At 34.9% G+C, this 19,148-nt stretch overlaps 1 protein-coding gene across 4 annotated transcripts in view; it reads left to right on the forward strand.

Moving 5' to 3' along the window:
• Nucleotides 1-19,148, forward strand: part of LOC150102833 (uncharacterized) — a 630,466-nt gene that overhangs the window by 441,144 nt on the left and 170,174 nt on the right. For all 4 annotated transcript variants that reach the window (XM_090398795.1, XM_090398798.1, XM_090398796.1 and 1 more), the window contains one exon: nucleotides 5,859-6,025. In XM_090398795.1, coding sequence (XP_090254921.1) covers nucleotides 5,859-6,025 — 167 coding nt within the window. The remainder of the gene's footprint in view (nucleotides 1-5,858; nucleotides 6,026-19,148) is intronic.

Below are 19,148 nucleotides of genomic sequence, written 5' to 3' on the forward strand. Positions count from 1 at the left end.
TTTCAAGTAAAGTTAAAGTCCCAGAAACTCTACCTACCATTGACGATGCTCCATCAGTGCAAACACTGATGAGCTTACTGGAATCTAGTTGTTGATTTTCTAGACATGACTTTACTTTGTTAAATATGTCTGATCCTCTTGTTTTTCCATGAAGTGACTCAAGACCGATAAGTTCTTCAAAGATATTAAAATTACCATTGATTCCTCTTATAAAAATGTTTAATTGGGCTACATCACATATGTCAGCTGATTCATCCAAGGCTAAAGAAAAGAAAGAACAAGCATGAACATGGACTTTCAATTGCTCATTAACATCATGGGAAAGTTCTTCAATGCATCTTGTAATTGTTTGCTTGGACAGAGCAATTTGGATCACCAAGACATTTTGCAAATTTTTCGAGACAGAGCTTAACAACTTCCTCTCCATCAGAGAAAGGCTTGTGCTTTTTAGCCAACACAAAGGAAATTTCACAAGACACCTCCAGCATTGCCACACTTTTACAACTTCGTTTCACAAATATATTTTGTCTCTTTTTTTATTTCTTCCTTTTTCTTAACCACATATTCTTTCCTCAACTCAGACCCAGGAACTAACTTCAGTTTTTCTTCTAATTCAGCTTGCTGTTTTCTATAGTGTCTGTTAAGATCATGTTTTCTATTATCTGAGAGAGTGCTTTCACAAACAATGCACAATGGTTTTCCTGAAGGACCCGCAATAAATAAAAACTCATTTCCCCACAGTTCGTTAAACTGGCACTTGCTATCACCTTCTGCTTTTCTTCTGCTCATTTTCTTTTGCAAAGTAATGGGTAACTAACTGTAAAAACAAATTATCCCAAAAAGTAAAGCTTATTATTAAATAATTTATTTAAATTATTTTATCGTTTTTAACATTATGAACATTCAAAAACAGTTCTACAAGTTTAAGATAAAATTCCTGTTTTCATGAAGGCCAAATACAGTTCTATAAGTTTAAAAATCATATATATATATATATATATATATATATATATATTTTTTTTTTTTCATAGAGAGTTTTTGTGTCTCTCTCTTAATATATTATGGCCAATGAAATACGAGATCGCTTCCTGCCATAAAACAGTCAATCAGCTGGCAATCACACACACAACCCAAACATCCTCATTACGAAAGCTTTGCTGATGATCAGTTAAATTTTAGGAATAAACCTACTTATATGTAAATAAAAAGGAAAGATATTGTATAAAAAAAAAAAACATAAAAAAACACACATACAAATACACTGAATAATTGCAGGTTTCAGTAATCAGCAAATTAGTTGAGTGGGAAAGAACTTGACATACACGTTCAAAATAAAAAAATTTATTTTTAAATTTACAGAACTATATTAATGAAAACAGAAATCTTATCTTAAACTTAAAGAACTGTTAATAAAAACATATACGTTCGAAAACATGGGATTGTTCGGTCACATCGAATCAGAAGTTCATCGAACGTTATGACACGAGAGTCAGCTCTAAACTGATTGAGTAACTGGTGACGCATGTCAGCATTTGCCGGTGCCTGTTGCTTCAAGATCAAACAAGTATAATAAGTGCACGCTCTAGAATTTGGTGGTAGGCATGTATATATATATATATATATATATAAATTGTATAGAAAAATTTTTTAAATTTTTCTCTGGGGTTCAGTGCACCACTTCTAATCATGCGATGCACCACTTTTGGCGCATGGGCCATAGGTTGGCCACCCCTGTGTTAGGCCGTTACATTTGATAATTCCTGTTTGATGGCTTGCATGCGTTCAAATGCTTCAGTCAGAATCTGGTACATGACCATGTGTTGTGTAATTTTTTGCATATTGTAGTTCTGTTGAACTGAGATAATTGATGAGATATTTCCATGTCTTTAAGAATAGCACCTTGATTTCTTTTTAAATTATTGCCTGTGCATAGCACCACTGCTGCTTCTTTGAAAGTTCTGTGTTTGTAGTCAATCTTGATGTAAGGCAGAGAACTGTTTTTCCAATCTATAACATGATTTGATGTTGAGAAATGATGAGCTAAACCAGATGTGATAATTCTATTGTGATTGACATCCCCCACATGATCCTTCTGTCTTATTTCAAACTTCTAGAAGTCTGTCCAATGTAAGAAAGGCCACATCTGCATGGAATTTCATATACTCGAGGAAATTTGAAGAAAGGTACCTCATCTTTGGGTGATCTTAAGCCTTGTCTGATTGTGGTAGTTGGTTTAAAAACTACTCTGATGTTATGCACTTTTAACATTCTTGCCAATTTTGTTGATACTGAATTAATATATGGAATGACAGCTGTGGACACATATTGGGACTCCGTTCCACATTGTTGGGGGTTGTCTTTAAAAAGCAATTAGTTTAAAATGTTAGAAGGGTATCCATTCAGAGATAGAGTGTTAGCTATTTGTGACAGTTCTCTCTGTGCATCTCCTTCTTTCGAAATAGACCTTAAGGCTCTATTACGGATCATATGAATGATGCTGTGTTTTTGTGATCTATGATGAGTAGACGAATAATGTAGATATCAACCTGTATCTGTGGGTTTCTTGTAAATGGACTTGGACATTGTTATCTTCTCTCCTCACCAGTATGTCAAGAAAGGGTAGTTCTTTGTTCTTCTCCAGTTCCATAGTGAATTTGATCTTATTATGTAGTGAGTTGATTTTATTAAGAAACACGAGAAGGTTTTTCCATGGTATCCTTCCAGATGATGAACATGTCATCGACATATCCCCACCAAATTGATGATTTAGGTGAAATGGTCGAAAAAATATCATTTTCAAGTTTTTCCATAAATAGGTCTGCACATGGTGGTGAGAGAGGGCTACCCATGGCTAGACCTTCCAATTATTTGTATACTATGTTATTTACTTTGAAGAAATTTGATTTCAGGCAATGATGAAACAACTGGGTGATGTCCTGAGATGAAACAACGTGGTCATGTACCGGATTCTGACTGAAGCATTTGAATGCATGCACACCATCAAACATGAATTATCAAATGTAACGGCCTAGCAGTTACTAAAGTGTATGTTTTCGTGTAACTTGATGCATTTGTTTTCACACCAGTACAGCCTTGAAAATGCTAGACAGCTAGTGAAACTTGTTGGCACTTTGTATTTGTAATCATTAAATCTTATGGTCTTTTAACAATAAAAGATCTTAGTTTTAACACATTAGACCAAATATGAACAGTTTAACTTTAGAGGATGTAATTGTTACAGGGGGCTTCACATTTTCATCCAGTTGGTGAAAGTGATCATGAAGTAATCACCTGTGTTGTGGCTAGTCATATGCAGGCTTTTGCGAGGAAAGGATATATGTGGAATTATAAGGCTGGTGATTATGACAAGCTTAGGTGACAACTTCAAGCTATAACATGGAACGAGGAGTTGAGCGGTAAGGAAATAAATGCTACATGGGAACTTACAAAGAAATACATAACAGCATCATTGTACGAATGTATCCCAGAGGCCAAAAGGCTGAATAAGGTTGGTGTAAAATGGATGAATGTGGAACTTAAGCATGAAATCTGGAAAATGAAAGTCCTTTGGAGGAAATTCAGGATGAATAATGGTAATCAGTCACTTGAAGAATATAAAGAACAAGCCAGGAGAGTGACTCAGTTAGTAAGGAAAACAAAAGTAGAGTATGAGCAAAAATTCTCAATCAGGCTAAGAAAAACCCTAGAGACTTATTTAGTTATGTGGCAAGTAGAAGGAAAAATGATCATTGAAAGATGAAGTTAAGAGATGAAAGTGGTAGAATGGTAACTGCTGCAGAAGACATTGTTGAGGTAGTCAGTAATCAATTTATAAGTGTGTTTCATCCTGATCAGGGTGGAATCATGAGGAACTTAAGTGTAGAGGACATAGGAGAGGATGGCTTAATTGTGAGTAAGCAGGAAGTATTTCAGGAAATAAATAACCTTGATGTTAATAAGGCAATAGGATTTGATGAAATATCACCATGCATCTTATGAGAATGTTCCAGGGAACTGGCAGTAGCATTGCCATGCCTGTTTAACAAGAGTTTTGCAACAGCACAAGTTCCAAGGGAGTGTAAGGAGGGTAAAATTGTTCCACTGTATAAAGGCGGTGATAAGGCTGTAGCTTCAAATTATAGACTGGTCTGTATACTGTATATCTGGAGTTGTAGTGAAGGTCCTGGAGAGATTGGCGAGAAGTATGATACAGAAATGGGTTGATAACAGCAGTATTCTATATGGTTATCAGCATGGGTTTGTTAAGGGGAGATCATGTTTCACTAACTTACTTATGTACTATAACAAGGTGATAAATACCTTGGACAGAGGAGATGCATATACAGTGGTTTACTTACATTTTGCAAAGACTTTTGATAGACTGCCACATGACATGCTCTTAAATAAATTGAAACAGATGGGATTGGATAATGGACTTCTGTGTTGGATCAGTGACTGGCTGTCAGATGGGGTACCAGAAAGTTGTATATGGTGGTGCAGTATCTTGAAAGAGATAGGTCATCAGTGGTGTGCCACAGCGGTCAGTTTTGTGGCCATTGTTGTTCAATTTGTATGTTAATGATATTGGGTTGGATTTAACTGGTGATATCCAGCTGTTTGCAGATGATGATGATGCCAAACTGGGTAGGGCAATGCACAGTCAGGCTGATGTTAATGCTTTACAAGAGGACTTGAATAGATTGCGTGAATGAGCAGGTAAGTGGAACTGTCGGTTCAGTGTTGCCAAGTGTAAGGTTTTGAGATTTGGTAAGCAATGATGGGGTGCCAAGTATATACTTGGTGGGGAAATCTAGGAGTGATGGTGGACAAGGCCCTGAAATTCAGTAGCCACATTGCACAAGTTGTGAAGACATCACATCAAATAATGGCAATGATGCAGAGAACTCTGACATGCAGAAATAGAGAGGTTGTGATTCCATTGTATGAGGCCTTGATCAGGCCTCATATGGATTATTGTGCACAGATTTGGTTGCTGGGTTTTCATGGTGACAAGGATATGTTGGAATGGGTACAGAGAAGATTCACAAAGGTAGTCTGTTGTCTTGATAGGTGACAAGGATAGATTGAGAGAATGTAAGTTGCAGAGCCTCGTGAATAGGAGGAAGGGAGGATATGATTGAGACATATAAACTGGTCAGGGGTTGTTATTAGGTAGACATGGAAGAGATTGTTCATAGAATTGGAGAGGGGAGTAGAACAAGAGGCCATTGCTTCAAACTGTGTAAGGGTGGTGTGACCAAGGAGTAAGAAACAGGTTCTTTGCATGGAGGGTTGTTGGTGAGTGGAATGCATTGCCTGATTCTGTTGTGGATGTGGACACATTGAATCAGTTTAAAACACGGTTGGATGAGCATTGTATGCAATAGTGAGTTCATCCCACGATGAGTCTCCGACTCCATGGAGGTCGGATGTTGATAATAATAACTAAATATTTTCTTGTGCACAACATATGTTATGACATTTGTTGAGTTGCAGTTGTCACTTCCATTTGACATGCAAGTTAAACACCAATCGTTCAACAACATAGCATTGTAGAACCTTCACTTGTCTCTCTCCTTTTCTGCAATACTACTTCACCATAACAATTCATTAATATCCTAGGTAACCTAACTTCTTTCCAAATCACAGCTATTATCCATCTCTGTTTTGACTATTTGTATTGATGTTGTTTATTTTTATTAATCTGAAGTGCATGAAATTTAATCTGCTTGAAAAGTAGATGCTGTCAGTATTATGTCACTTAAAATCTCTCATTATATTAATTACTCATAATATGCAGTGTAAATGGTTTGTATCTTTTATCTTGTGTAATAATTTTTTAATAAAATATGTTTCAGGATCTGTATATTTTAAAAATGCATGTAAAAATGGTGCATTTGCCAGCTGAAGTCCTTTTTCAGTGTAGTGTTTGTAATAAACAGTTCAACCGGAAAGCGCATTTAAAGCGACATCTTCGAACCCATAATCCCAATAAACCTTTCAGGTGCTCTTTTTGTGAATATAGGTAATAATTTTATATATTTGCAAGCAGTTTGGTAAACATTTGATTTGAATTGTAGTTATTAAGAAGGAGAAATTGTATTTGTACAATTGTAGTTGAGTATTTGGTATTAGAAACAGAGTGATGATTTTCAGCTGCTACTGAAATCATTTAAAGGATAAATTAACTTTTCTTTGGCAGAATATTTAAAACAGTGCAAAAAACCTCATGCTCAAATAAATAAACATAATTATTACATTTATTACATCCTTTGCCCAGACTGCCAGTCTATCCAAATCATCCTGAAAAATTTTAACATCATCTGTAATTAGCTTTTGCTGTACCCAAATTTGTATCATTCGCAAACAACTGAACAGTTCCTTTCAGATCCTTTCCCATGTCATTAAAGTACAAATTAAATAGTAGTGGTCCAAGAACAGAGCTCTGCAGTATGCCACTAGTCACACACCTTCTTCTGGACTCTACTCCTAAATAAACTACTCTCTGATATCTCTTCATCAAGCTCTCCACCACTCCCTTATCCACATCACTAACCCTATATCTTTTCCCATGTTCTGCAGTTTACTGATTAGAATTCTATGTGGAATCCTATCATAGGCTTTTTCAAAGTCCAGCCATATCACTGTGAACATGTTACCTTTATCCAACTGAGCTGTCACTGTATTATAAAACACGAGCAAGTTATGGAGGCATAATCTCCCCTTCACAAAACCACATTGCCCCCATACAGTATCCCATTTCTGTCTGTTCATTCTTGTACTTTGCTCTTGACCAACGTCTGAAGTACCATGACAGCAATTCCTGATATGTCGATTGGCCACTAATTTGCTACATGAGTGTTGGAGGCTCCTTTTTACAATGGAACTATTTTCATCCCCTTGGGACTTACCTAGAGCGAAGACTTAGATTAAGCAATGTGGTCAAAGGCACTGACAATTCCTAGCACCTTTACATAAAACTCAAGCTGGTATACTAACTAACCCCATAGATGTATTCACATCAAGGTTTTGTAATATGCTATGCAACTCCATTTCATTTACCTCAGTTTCCATATATGTTTTTGCCTCTCTTTTTTTAGTGCAATATCTCTGCCTGGATGATAAACTCTTGCAAAGTGTTTGCTTAGTAATTCTACTATTTCAACTGATTCCATTACCTTCCTATCATTGGCATTCATTAAAATCATTCTGCCATATGCATTCTTCCTTTTACTTGCAACATATTGAAATAACTGTTTAAGATTATCTTTGACCTGCACTGCTAATTTCCTTTCATACTACACTGGTTATGAATAAATTTGGCATTGTGAATATATTCATCTTTAAACATAAAACTTAGAGTAAAACTGTAGCAATAGTTCTGCCATCTAGTGGTCTGGAACTTCAGCTTCAGAAACTCATCTGCTTGACTGTGTCAACAGATAGAGATTTAGTAGCATATGCTGGACAGAGCTCTGTTCTCTCTGACCAAGAAGCCATGAGTCTGAACCCTAATGTCACTCATCATGGACAAAGCTCCAGAAATACAACATAAATTTACTAGCCACAAAAATATTTAACTCACCCGAGGTATTGATCTACTTTATATAAAAAGTGTTATACATGATGTTTTAAAAAACTAAATGTTATGAAGGGAAATGATAAACTTAATGAAAACAACAAGATAGTAGGTAGCATTATAGCTGTAGAGCCAGACTCACTTTTGACGAATACTTTGACTTGCATGATAGTTTATTTTTTAAATAAGGGTATTAAAAAGCATCTTTGATATGTAAAATGTTCACGTATTTAATTACTCTAAGCTAATTCTTGTTATAAACTGTGAAAATAAGCTTAGAACAATACTATATTACAATTAATAACTTGACATATAACAAACAAAACAAACTTCACCAAAAAATTGAGTGCACATCCTTGGATAGTACTCTTTTTTCCCACACTAGCCGACTTCTTCATGGAATGATTTGAACAAAGGCCAGATCCAGAGGTGATATCTGGCTCCCACTGAAGAGACCTCAATAAAGGTCAAACCAGTCTGGGTAGTTACTCTTCCCATAATGCTGGTATCACCTCTGGGTCTGGCTCCACAGAAGAGACCTCAATAAAGGTCAAAATCAGTCTGGGTAGTGAATTTTCCCATAATATATAGTATTATACATCTCCGCAAGGAGATGTGCTTTGCATTATGGGATACTAAGACAAGTGATGTGAAGCTTGATCCACCTTTACCACAAGTTGCCCCAGTCCTGAAGATACTTTAGGTGCAAACTTTGTTTGCTTACACTTGGATAAAGGATTAAACTAATATATAATTGATGGTCTAACTAAGTGAAAAAAACTTGCTGTCAATATATCTGGAAAAATTTAATATGGAAAAAAGGTGTATTTTTAAAATGCTGAATTTACCTTAATGAATAAAGAACAATGATCTATTAAGTATGGAATTCATACAAAATAGAAGGAAATGAAAAATGGATGAGCAATCGCTACTTGCTGGCTTGCTAACAAGGGGTTGAATTTCGAATCCTTAATGCCAAAAGCTCTGCTTACTGTTTTAATATATTTAATATATCTAATTGCAAATAGAATGTTTCATTTTCTTTTCCTTTCTCCCCAAAATCATAAAGTTTTATAAAACAAATAACAATTTTCTCAAGGTGACTGGTTGGTTTCATGCTAGATTATGGGAATAAAAGTGTCACCTCTTCTTTTTTTCTCTTTACCCATTCTGTCAGGTTTATGTAGCATTACATAAACCTGACACAAACTCATTACAAGCTTCCAATGTATGATAACATACACACAAATTGTCTGACAATTCCATGTCCATATGGATATGTGCATTGCATTATATGATACTAAGGCAATTGATGTGAAATTACTTCATGCACAAACTTAATGGTGTGTGATGCCTTTTTTGACTATTGCCTGACGAAACTTATATAGTTTCTATATATTCAGCACGAAACTCTTCTAGTTTCTCTACTCGGCTCATAAGTAATGTTGGATTCAGTATCCACTTAATTTGAATAATTTTACATCGCCTGTTGGAAGCTTGGGTGATGAATGGCAATGCTTTAACCCATGAAGTTTTAACTGAGACTTGGCTCTTGCTATCACCCAGTTCCTGGGGGGGGGGGATGAATGGCAGTGCTGTAGCCTAGTGTTTCTCAAACTTCAGATATCCGTGTACCCCTTCCTAAATTTTCATTATTACTGAGCACCCCCTTATCAAAATAATAATAATAATAATAATAAATAAATAAATAAATAAAATAAAAAATTATATTTCGTTATAAATGTCTATTTTATTTGAATTAGATGTACATGTAAACAAAAAAATGCCTTATTTTTAATATAACAAAATTTATTCATATAATTACTTTTTTATCAGTCGCTATCATTTCAGGCTCGCAATGTACATTCATATACGAAGATTCTCGCGAATCTTCGTATGTGAATTGCCTGCGAATTTGCAAACTATTCAAATGAAGCAGTTATCATACATAATATATAATTTATTGAGAAATATATACGTTTCAAATAATTCTTTTTTTCTTAATAATGATACCATGCGTTAATGATGCTTAGCCAAAAATTGCCATGTACCGCAGGTGTATACGTACCACACTTTGAGAAACACTGCTGTAGCCCATGAAGTTAACTGAGGCATAGCTGTTACTGTTACCCCTCTGATGAGATATGAGCAAATGAGTGGCTCTGCTCGGTGGTGGGGTTAGCCTGCCATGGTGTAGAGCCAACCGGTTCTGAGAGTTCTTCTCAGTGGCAGGGTGAGCCTGTTACTGAGGGGAACAAGCTGAGTTTTTGTGACCTGTACTTGAACACTCAAATAAGGTTGAAACCAGTCTGAGTAGTGACTCCCCCATAATGTATAATATCATACATCTCCTAGGAGATGTGTTTTACATTATGGGAAATATTAAAGATAATAATCGTAGCTTACTCCACCTTTACTACGAGTTGCCCCTGTCATGAAAGTTTTGCTTACACTTGTACACGTCGAAACTTTTATAGTTTCTATATATTCGACACGAAACTCTTGTAGTTTCTCTACTTGCCTCTGAAGTAATGTTGGATTCAATATTCACTTAATTTGAATTATTTTACATTGCCGAAGTGAAGCCTTTTGGCTCTTTATTTTCAGTAATTCTTGGTAATTCTTTCATAATGTGACACCTTTTTTGACAACTCGTATGGTAAAGTATAAGTTCTGCATCACTACAACCTGAGTATTTGCATTCTGGGTCTGGCTCTCACCGACACGACCTCTTAATAAGGTCAAAACCAGGTCTTGTAGTTTCTCTACTCTGAAATAATGTTGGATTCAATATCCACTTAATTTGAATAATTTTACATCACCGAAGTGAAGCCTTTTGGCTCTTTATTTTCAAAAATTATACTAATAAATAATATTTTATATGAGTTACCGTATTTTTCCATGTATAAGGTGAACCCTACTTTTTCGATCCCAAAATTAAGAAAGCAATATTTTAAACATAAAACAGAACACGTTTGATTTTTTTTTTTTTTTTTTTTTAATATTCAAAGTATATTTAGTAATTAGGTAATATTTTTAAGTTACATACTAAAATACATTTTTAGGGATGCATTTAAGATGCATTTTCTGGACTAACTTGGTTCGTGTTCTCATAGTCAACCCTTCTCTCCTCATGAAGTTGAAACACCATTTTGCCTTTCCTATGAAATACAATGTTCATTTCTCTTGCGAACCTTTTTGCCTCATATTGAATATGCTTGGTTGACCCATTCTAGCACTGCTCCATAATCCAAGTCTCAAGCCTCTGCTCCAACTTTGACTATTTTGCTGGTTTTCCTCTTAAGGCCTGCTTCTTTTTTGGCAACTTTAGTAGTTGTTCTTCCTCTTTTCTCCACTGTCTAACTGTGTAATCATACACTCAGTGGGAGGAGGTCCAAACTGTCTCTCTGAAGTGCCATATTTCCATGTTCTTTTGCGTAATTGATGAGTTAACTTGACATTCGTTTTGTAAGAATATGACAATCATTTTTTATTTCTGGATATTTTTGGATATTTCTGGATATGATGGACTAGTGCTCAAAATATTGTTAATGCATGAACTTACTCCACCAACAAGTTGCAGACATATGAATGCTTTCAGAGTTCTGATTGGTTTATTCAAAATCAGCCTTATTGACGCAGTCGACAGTTAGCAAAGGCTAGTAATTTTTCGTAATCCTGTTCACTGAGACAAGGTACTGGCAGTTTTGCCACGGCAACCAGGTCTCTCAACTCCCCCTTTTATAAGAAGACCCCCAGTTTTTGGTCTAAAAATTTTAAGAAAAAGTATCATCTTATACATGGAAAAATATGGTAATTCCAGTATTATAATTTATTTAAATATGCAGTGTTATTAAAAGTGAAGTTAAACAGTATTGTAGAGGGCAAACTACCAGAAGTTGATTAATTTTAGTGGTATAGATGAGAACACAGACTGATAAGAAAATAACTATTTATTAACTTATTGCTGATATTTTGCTGGTATTCTATCCAGCATCTTCAGACCATAAAGCTAGTTTGTCACGGTATGCAAGATAACAGCAATCCCCTATAACAATGGAACTGGTTTGAACAATTGTAACGTACAACACAAAGACTAAAGTCCTAATTAGGTGCCATCTATATTGAGAAAAAATAAATAAATAATAATAATAAAATAAAAAAATTAGAAAGAGAAAGCAGTTAAAGAGAAAGACAGTCTTCAGATGACTGTCTCCTAAACATTTGGCAAATTTATACATCCATACTTGTTGAGGTTTGGAGTATGTTTCAGGGTTTCTGTTGATTCTAGGAACAAGCTCTCTGACTTATAAAAGCTTCTGTGCTGCACTTTTGTTTTTTTCCAATTGACCCTGTGTGCAAGGATATCTAAAACATGGTCTGCTAGACCTTGACTTGCCATAGCAGTAGTGCTGGACGTATTTTTTATGTTCACTGAGGCGAATGTCCATAGTTCTTCCTGCCTGTTCATAGTAAGCTTGATTACATGAACAGGGCACTTTGTAGACTTTTGGATGTGAAAGGAGCGATTCTGTCCTTGGGTGAACAGATGAGAGTTACGATTTCACATAAGGTTTAAATATGATTGTGATGTTTGTTAAGCACTCTAGATATCTTTTCATATGTGCCTTTAATGTATGGGATGGTGACAGTTTTGTTGTATTCTTCTGTATTAGACAGTGGGAGAGATTTCAGGAGCATTTAGTATTTTGTCTCTCTTATAGGGATTATAGCTGTCCAAAAAGGTGTGATGTAAGTGAGTGAGTTTACCCCCCCTCCCATGACACGTATGCATGCTATGTTGTGTTCTGATAATGCCGACTTGAAATTCAACAAAATATAAGCAGTTAATAAAACATCATATTCATTTGGCGTTTTTGATACAATTAATAAATAAGTCTTGAATGAACTTCAACACCTAAGCTTATCTGTTAGACGAAGCAAAATAGTGATAAATAATAAAATTTCAGAGCAAGTAAATGCTTCCAAAAACACCTGGGATGTGACTTATCATAGGAAGATGAAAAAGATATAGACATTAAAATATCAAATTTTGTTAAAGTAAATGGCATAATAAATAGTATATTTACGCCATCTTAGTACAAAAACACACCAGAATCAGACTAATATAATGTTCTGTCTAAACCAGCTTTATTATATTAAAGTGAAACATGGACCCTAAAAAAAAGAAGAATGAAGAATGGATTCAAACAGCAGAAATGAAATTTCTCAGAAAAATAGCTTACCAAGTGGAACCATAAAACAAATGAAGAAATTTTACAATCCTTGAATAAAACTAATCAACCACTATATAAGTGAATATGAACAGAAATTGTTAGAACATCTAAATCAAATGGCCAAAATTATTGTATGGATATAAAATAAATGGACATAGAAGAATTGGAAGGCGAAGAAAGCGATGACATGAGACTGGAACTACCTGTCATGGATTTTAGGCCACTTGATCTAAGATCCGTGATAGGAAGAAGAAAATTATTTATTTAGATACTATCTTTCTGAAATGATTTCATGTTGCTCTTCTAAAATTCAAATCAGTACAATATATAATATATTATTATTTTATTTTCATTTTTCAATTTCCCAGTATGTATACATATGAGGCATAAATATTTCTGTGTATGCCTCTGGTTTTAAAAAAGTTCCATGCACTTTTAATCTATTTTATGCGAGTTCAGTTTTAAATTCCTCTTGTAATTTATTATTCTTCTACGAGGTTGGTTTTTGATTTTATATTTTTTATATATGATATTGGTTCGAGGATACATTGTGATTGGTTGGTGATTTTTGTCTGTTTTATTGTATTTTTCCCCTAGAAAATTAGTGTTTTATAGTTTATTAGTGTAGATTTTAGTATTTTATAACATATTTTATTAAGATGGTTCAATAATAAGTATAAGTTTAAAATGCCGCCAAAAATGCACAAGAAACGTAATGCTAAAAAGAAAATGGTGCAGTCAAGAACAAGAAGCCTAACCCTGCTAATGAGGTTATTGGAGATATGGAGAAGGTTATGGAAATTAAATTAACCTCCAAAATAGCAAAATTAAAGCAGATCATCAGAGAGAGATGATGGGGGGAATCACAAAAAAGTCGAGTGGTGCTTAAATGAACATAGGGAGGAAAAGAATAAGCATCAAAATAAGAAACAACAAAGCCATGAAACAGGTAAGTCAGGAAGTAATGTAAATCAGGTAAGTGACATTGTTTATAAAAAGAAAGATGTTATTTGGTTTGGTAACTCTATAATAAAACATGCTATTGATGAGCAAGTTATAACTTCGAGTTTTTCTGGAGCGAACATTAAGAATGTAAAGGAAGCAATTCAAAAACTGAAAAGAAAAGTAAATGAGATCTTAATTGTACTAGGTAGTAATGACTTAACTAGCATTGACTTCAGTATGATACAAGATGTGAAAGGGTCATTGGAAGAAGTGAGAGCGAAGGGTGAGAAAGTGAAACTGACAGTATATTACCTCGATTAAGAGGAAGGGCTATGCTGGCAAACTTTCGATGCATAGGCTGTGTAGAAGGAATGGACAAGTTTTTGGATGTGTGGATTGAGTTTGAGGGAAGATTGAATTTGTATAAGAGAGATGGCCTACACCTGAATGTATTTGGTATCAAGAATCTTGAAAAACGAATAACTGGTTTGAGATCTAACGCAGAAAGTCAGGGGAAACTAAATTATAAAGAGAGAAATGGTGAGAATGAGAATGCAAGAGTGAATGTTATATAACTGTGTTAATGAGGAATGGGCTTTATCATGGAAATGTTGACGAGGAGAGAACGATTTTGACTTTGTGTTCGTCCAGTTCTTGCCCTCCAACCATATGTAAAGATGTCTACATGTATAATGCACCAGAGAAGAATGGAGATTCTGCAAGTTGTCCAACTGTGTCATGGAGACTCTGCAAGTTGTCCAACTGTGTCATGGAGACTGCAGACAAGAGTATACAAAAGAACATGCAATAGATTATTATGTCTCTACACGAATGCTAGGAGTATCAGAAACAAAGGGGTAGAGTTTGTTGCCTTGGTCAATATGTTGGTACCTAAGATTGTAGTCATTAGTGAGACCTGCTATCAGAATCAGACATACTAACTGGTATTGAATGTAAAGGGTGTAGTATTTTTAGGAAGGATAGAGAAGACAGGAGAGGAGATGGCATACTAATAACATCAAATGACTTGAATCACGTTAGTTGTGACCTCTGATTATAGTACTACTACTAACAGTATTTCATGTAGCAGTGAGTTTGAAGCCATCTAGTGTGAGGTGACATCTAACAAGATCATTTACATAGTGGTGTGCTGTTACAGACCTGGTGGATCAGTTGCTAATGATGAAGAAATGCTTCACCAAATAGAAAAGATTAATCATAATGGGGAAACTTTAATTATCTAAATACTCACTGGGTAACAAGTAGAATCTCATGAGAAGAATGAAAATCAATCTATTGAGCTGTTGTGGACAATTGCCTCAAGCACCAATGACAGGAGGAACTTGAGGTCAAACACTTAGATTTGATTATAGTATCAGAAGGCGTTTAAGTTCAAGACAATCATTCTGCTTCTGGTTGGTGACAGTGATCATGTAGTACTCATTTGGAAAGTGACTAAGTTTATGAGTGTTGCATTCAGGAAAGGTTACATGCTTGAACTACAAAGTAGGAAATTATGAACCAACTGAGGAGAATACTGAGTTCAGTGGAATGGGATTGGTTGCTGGATTGAAAGAATATTGACAGTGCACAGGAATACTTCAACAATACTTAAATGATGCGATATCAGAATGTACCCATAGAGTTTGAAGAATAAATAGGGTAGGAGTCAAGTGGATGTGTAATCTTATGAAACAAGAGATTCCTAAGAAAAGGATAATGTCGAAGGAATACTGTGTGCATAAGGATGATGTCAATTATGAAAATTAAAAGCAGCGTGCTAGAATAGTCACAACTCTTGTACAGAAACCAAAGTCCAAGTATAAAAAGAAACTGGTTCTACAAACTAAAGACAACCCACAAGAATTCTGTCGAAATGCTGCAAGTAAAAGAAAGAATGAATATTAAAGAATAACTCTTCTAAATGAAGATGAGAGCAACAGATGCAGAAGAGATTGTTCAACTAATGAGTGCCCATTTTGTTAAAAGCTATCAACTTGGTATACACAACATTGTGCTCACTGCTACCTAATCACTGGATGAAGAAACTCAGATGTATGAGGATGAGATATTAGCTGCTGCACAAACTAAATAACAAGTCAGCAATAGGGATGGAGGGGATATCAGCACATGTGCTAAAAGAGTGTTCAGCTGAATTGGCTATTCCTTTGACCAGATAGTTTAATATCAGTCTCAGAACAGGGAAGATTCTACAGGAATGGAAAGAATGTATAGTAATTCCTTTGCACAAGATTGGTGCAAAGACCATGTATCCAACTATTAACTAATTAGTATCTTAGGAGTGGTGAAGATTTTGGAAAAATTTGTTAGGATTTCCATTCAGAAATGGGTTAACAGTGAATCTCTACCTTACAATGAGAAACATGGGTTTATTAAGGGAAGGTCATATTTTAGCAACTTGCTCACATTCTATAACAATGTTACCATTGAACTAGACGAGGGAAATGGATACACTACGATACTTTTGGGTTTTGCTAAGCTTTTGACTGAATACAGCATGGTAGACTGTTGAATAAATTGTCAAATATGAGCTTGGATTATAGAATATTAGCATGGATTAGAGGATGGCTGACTGACAGATATCAAAAAGTGGTATATGAGAGATGTGAGTCTGCAAGATTTAAGGTAACTAGTGATGTACCACAAGGATCAGTCCTTGGTTCTCTGTTATTCAATCTGTATATTAATGATATTGGGAAGGATTTGACAAGCAACACATATATTGATGATGATTCAAAGAAAGGTAGGGTAATCAGAAATGAAATTCGGTACTTGCAGAATGATTTGAATAGGCTGGAATTGTGGACATGGGAAAATGTTGTCAGTATATCTAAAGTCATTCACCATGGTGTGATTAGGTATTCAATATTATATTATTATTATTACATAAAACCTCCAGGGAGTCCAAAGACTCATCGAATGAAGGCATCTGCTCTATAGCTCTTTTTCACTAACTGCGACTACCTTCATCTACACCAGCGCAATATACTGCCGACCACAACCACTATTTTAACAAATCACAAACATCCATTCCCACAGCGGGATTTAAACCTGCAGCCTTTTGCCTGGAGAGCAGACATGCTAACCACTCAGCCAACTAGGCTGGCCAATTATATTGGTGGGATTATGATAGAAGAAACTGATGAGGCTAGGTATCTTAGAGTGTTAGTAGATACGAAGTTGAAGTTCAGGAGCCACATAGCAAAGATTGCAAACAACTCAAAAGATAATTGCAGTGCTGAAACAATCATTCACATATAAAGATAAGGATGTCATTTTGTCTCTGTAGAAGTTCTTGATAAGACCTCACTTTCACTATTGTGCATTGGTCTTGTCCCCTGGTTTCTGTTGTGATTCTGATATAGTGGAGAGAGTGTTGAAAGTTATATCAGGATTGTGAAATAATGATTGAGAATTTGTAGACCACAGACACTAGCAAACAGGAGAAAGAGGGGATGATATGATTGAGACTTGTAAACTTCTGAAAGGGTCATACAGGATTTCAATTGATGGAATTTTTCAATTTATGGACAGTGGGGAAAGGATAAGAGGACATTCTTGGAAGCTGAGAATGAATGATTCTAAGTAGGGGATGATGGCTGGATTTTTTCCTCATAGGGTGGTGCGTGATTGGACTGGATTGCTCTCGGATGTTGTGAGTGTAAGCAATGTGAATGAATTCAAGAATAAGTATGATATCTGGTGGATGTGTAGTATGTGATCTCCCTCGATGAGTCCCTGCCTGCCTGATGGTCTCTCTTAATAATAATAATGTCACATGTAAATTTATGTTCTGAGAAAATTTTAGCTTTAACAAGCAGACAACACAAAGAACTTCCTCATGATACATCTGAATATGCATCAATGTTTTAATTTTTATTCATATAAATCACAGGAAAAGTATTTTAAGTGTTTTAGTGTAAAAGTAGTTTAAGTATTTTAGTGTTTTAAGGCGCTCCTTAAGAATATAAGCACTTGCTATATTATGTTGATAAATTTATTTAGTTAATAAATTTCTATGCTAGTGTTTTACCTTGGTCACCAAGGCATCTTGGTTCACTATCATACTAGTGTAGGGTTTCCCATAATGTTTTACTAAAATGTGGGACATTCTGAAATTTTTACTTAAAAAACCTGGGACATTTTCTAAAAAAAATGGGACATGTTAAAAATTAAGAAAACCAAAAATATAACTATTATATATGTTGCACTTTAGATTAAATACTGCTATAAACATACATTAACATTAAATCCACTTTAAAAAAAAGATTATTAATCACTTTCTTTTAGTGTCACATGGTAACACTAAAAGAAAGTGATTAATAATCACTTTCTTTTAGTTTCGATCTTCATATCAAGATCCATATCCAACGTTTCGATCTTCATATCAAGATCATCATCTGGAGCATACATAATTATACAAGACAAGCTGCTCTACAGCAACCTCTTTTTATTATCCTGACGTTTTGATCTAAATATCAAGATCATCATCTGAAGCATACATAAATATACAAGACAAGCTGCGTTACTGCAATGCAGTAACGACGTAAAATCCATAATTTCAAAAATGAATGGATTATTAATCACAAACATATTTAATTAGAAAAATTTATTTATTAGATTTATGGACCTGTTCAAGAATTTTTTTTTCTTTCGATATTTGATCATAGAACTCAGCACAAGAGAAATTCTTAAAATATGTCTTTACAATGATTAAAGCTTTTACTGTCTCAATTTTAAGCCTGTTTTTTTTTTTTTTTTCATGTGTCCACAGTGCATTTATGAATGAAAAAACACATTCAACATTAGTTCCTGGCAGTGCTAAATGAAAACTAACTAGTCATTTAATACTCCCAGAATTTATACCCTGCTTTGTAAAATGAGCAAACATTCCATTTATCACTGACACATTGATCCGTCTGTTCACTCCACACTTCAAATTTGCTTTCACAATTTTTTTTCGCACATACAGACTCATCGAATAAGTCCTCTTCATTCACAGTAAAACTTGGTGACACTTTCTGCATGAATATGTAGCTTTCTTGTATGTTCTTCCAAGTCACAGGATCTTTTCCCTTCAAATTAATCCAGCCCATAGACTGAAGAGGTGTGAGAAATGGTGTACACCACTCCTGAATATCTACTGCATAGCTTTCAAACTTTCCAAATGTCATGTGTCCTTCTTTTTCCAATTCTTGCAACTGTTTTCTCACAGCAATTGTAAGAAACTTTTCTGCCTTCCTAAATTTAACCTTTCCACCAGTTTGTTTGTTTCATCCTTCACTTCAATTACTGTTATATCTTGCTTTTCAATACATTTAATGGTATCATAAAAGATTTTTAACTGGCTGGTAAGGAAATGCAGG

Source organism: Typopeltis vanoorti, chromosome 10 (assembly GCF_054136105.1).
Source record: "Typopeltis vanoorti isolate ZY-2024b chromosome 10, IOZ_Tvanoo_1.0, whole genome shotgun sequence".
NCBI classification, from domain to species: Eukaryota; Metazoa; Arthropoda; class Arachnida; order Uropygi; family Thelyphonidae; genus Typopeltis; species Typopeltis vanoorti.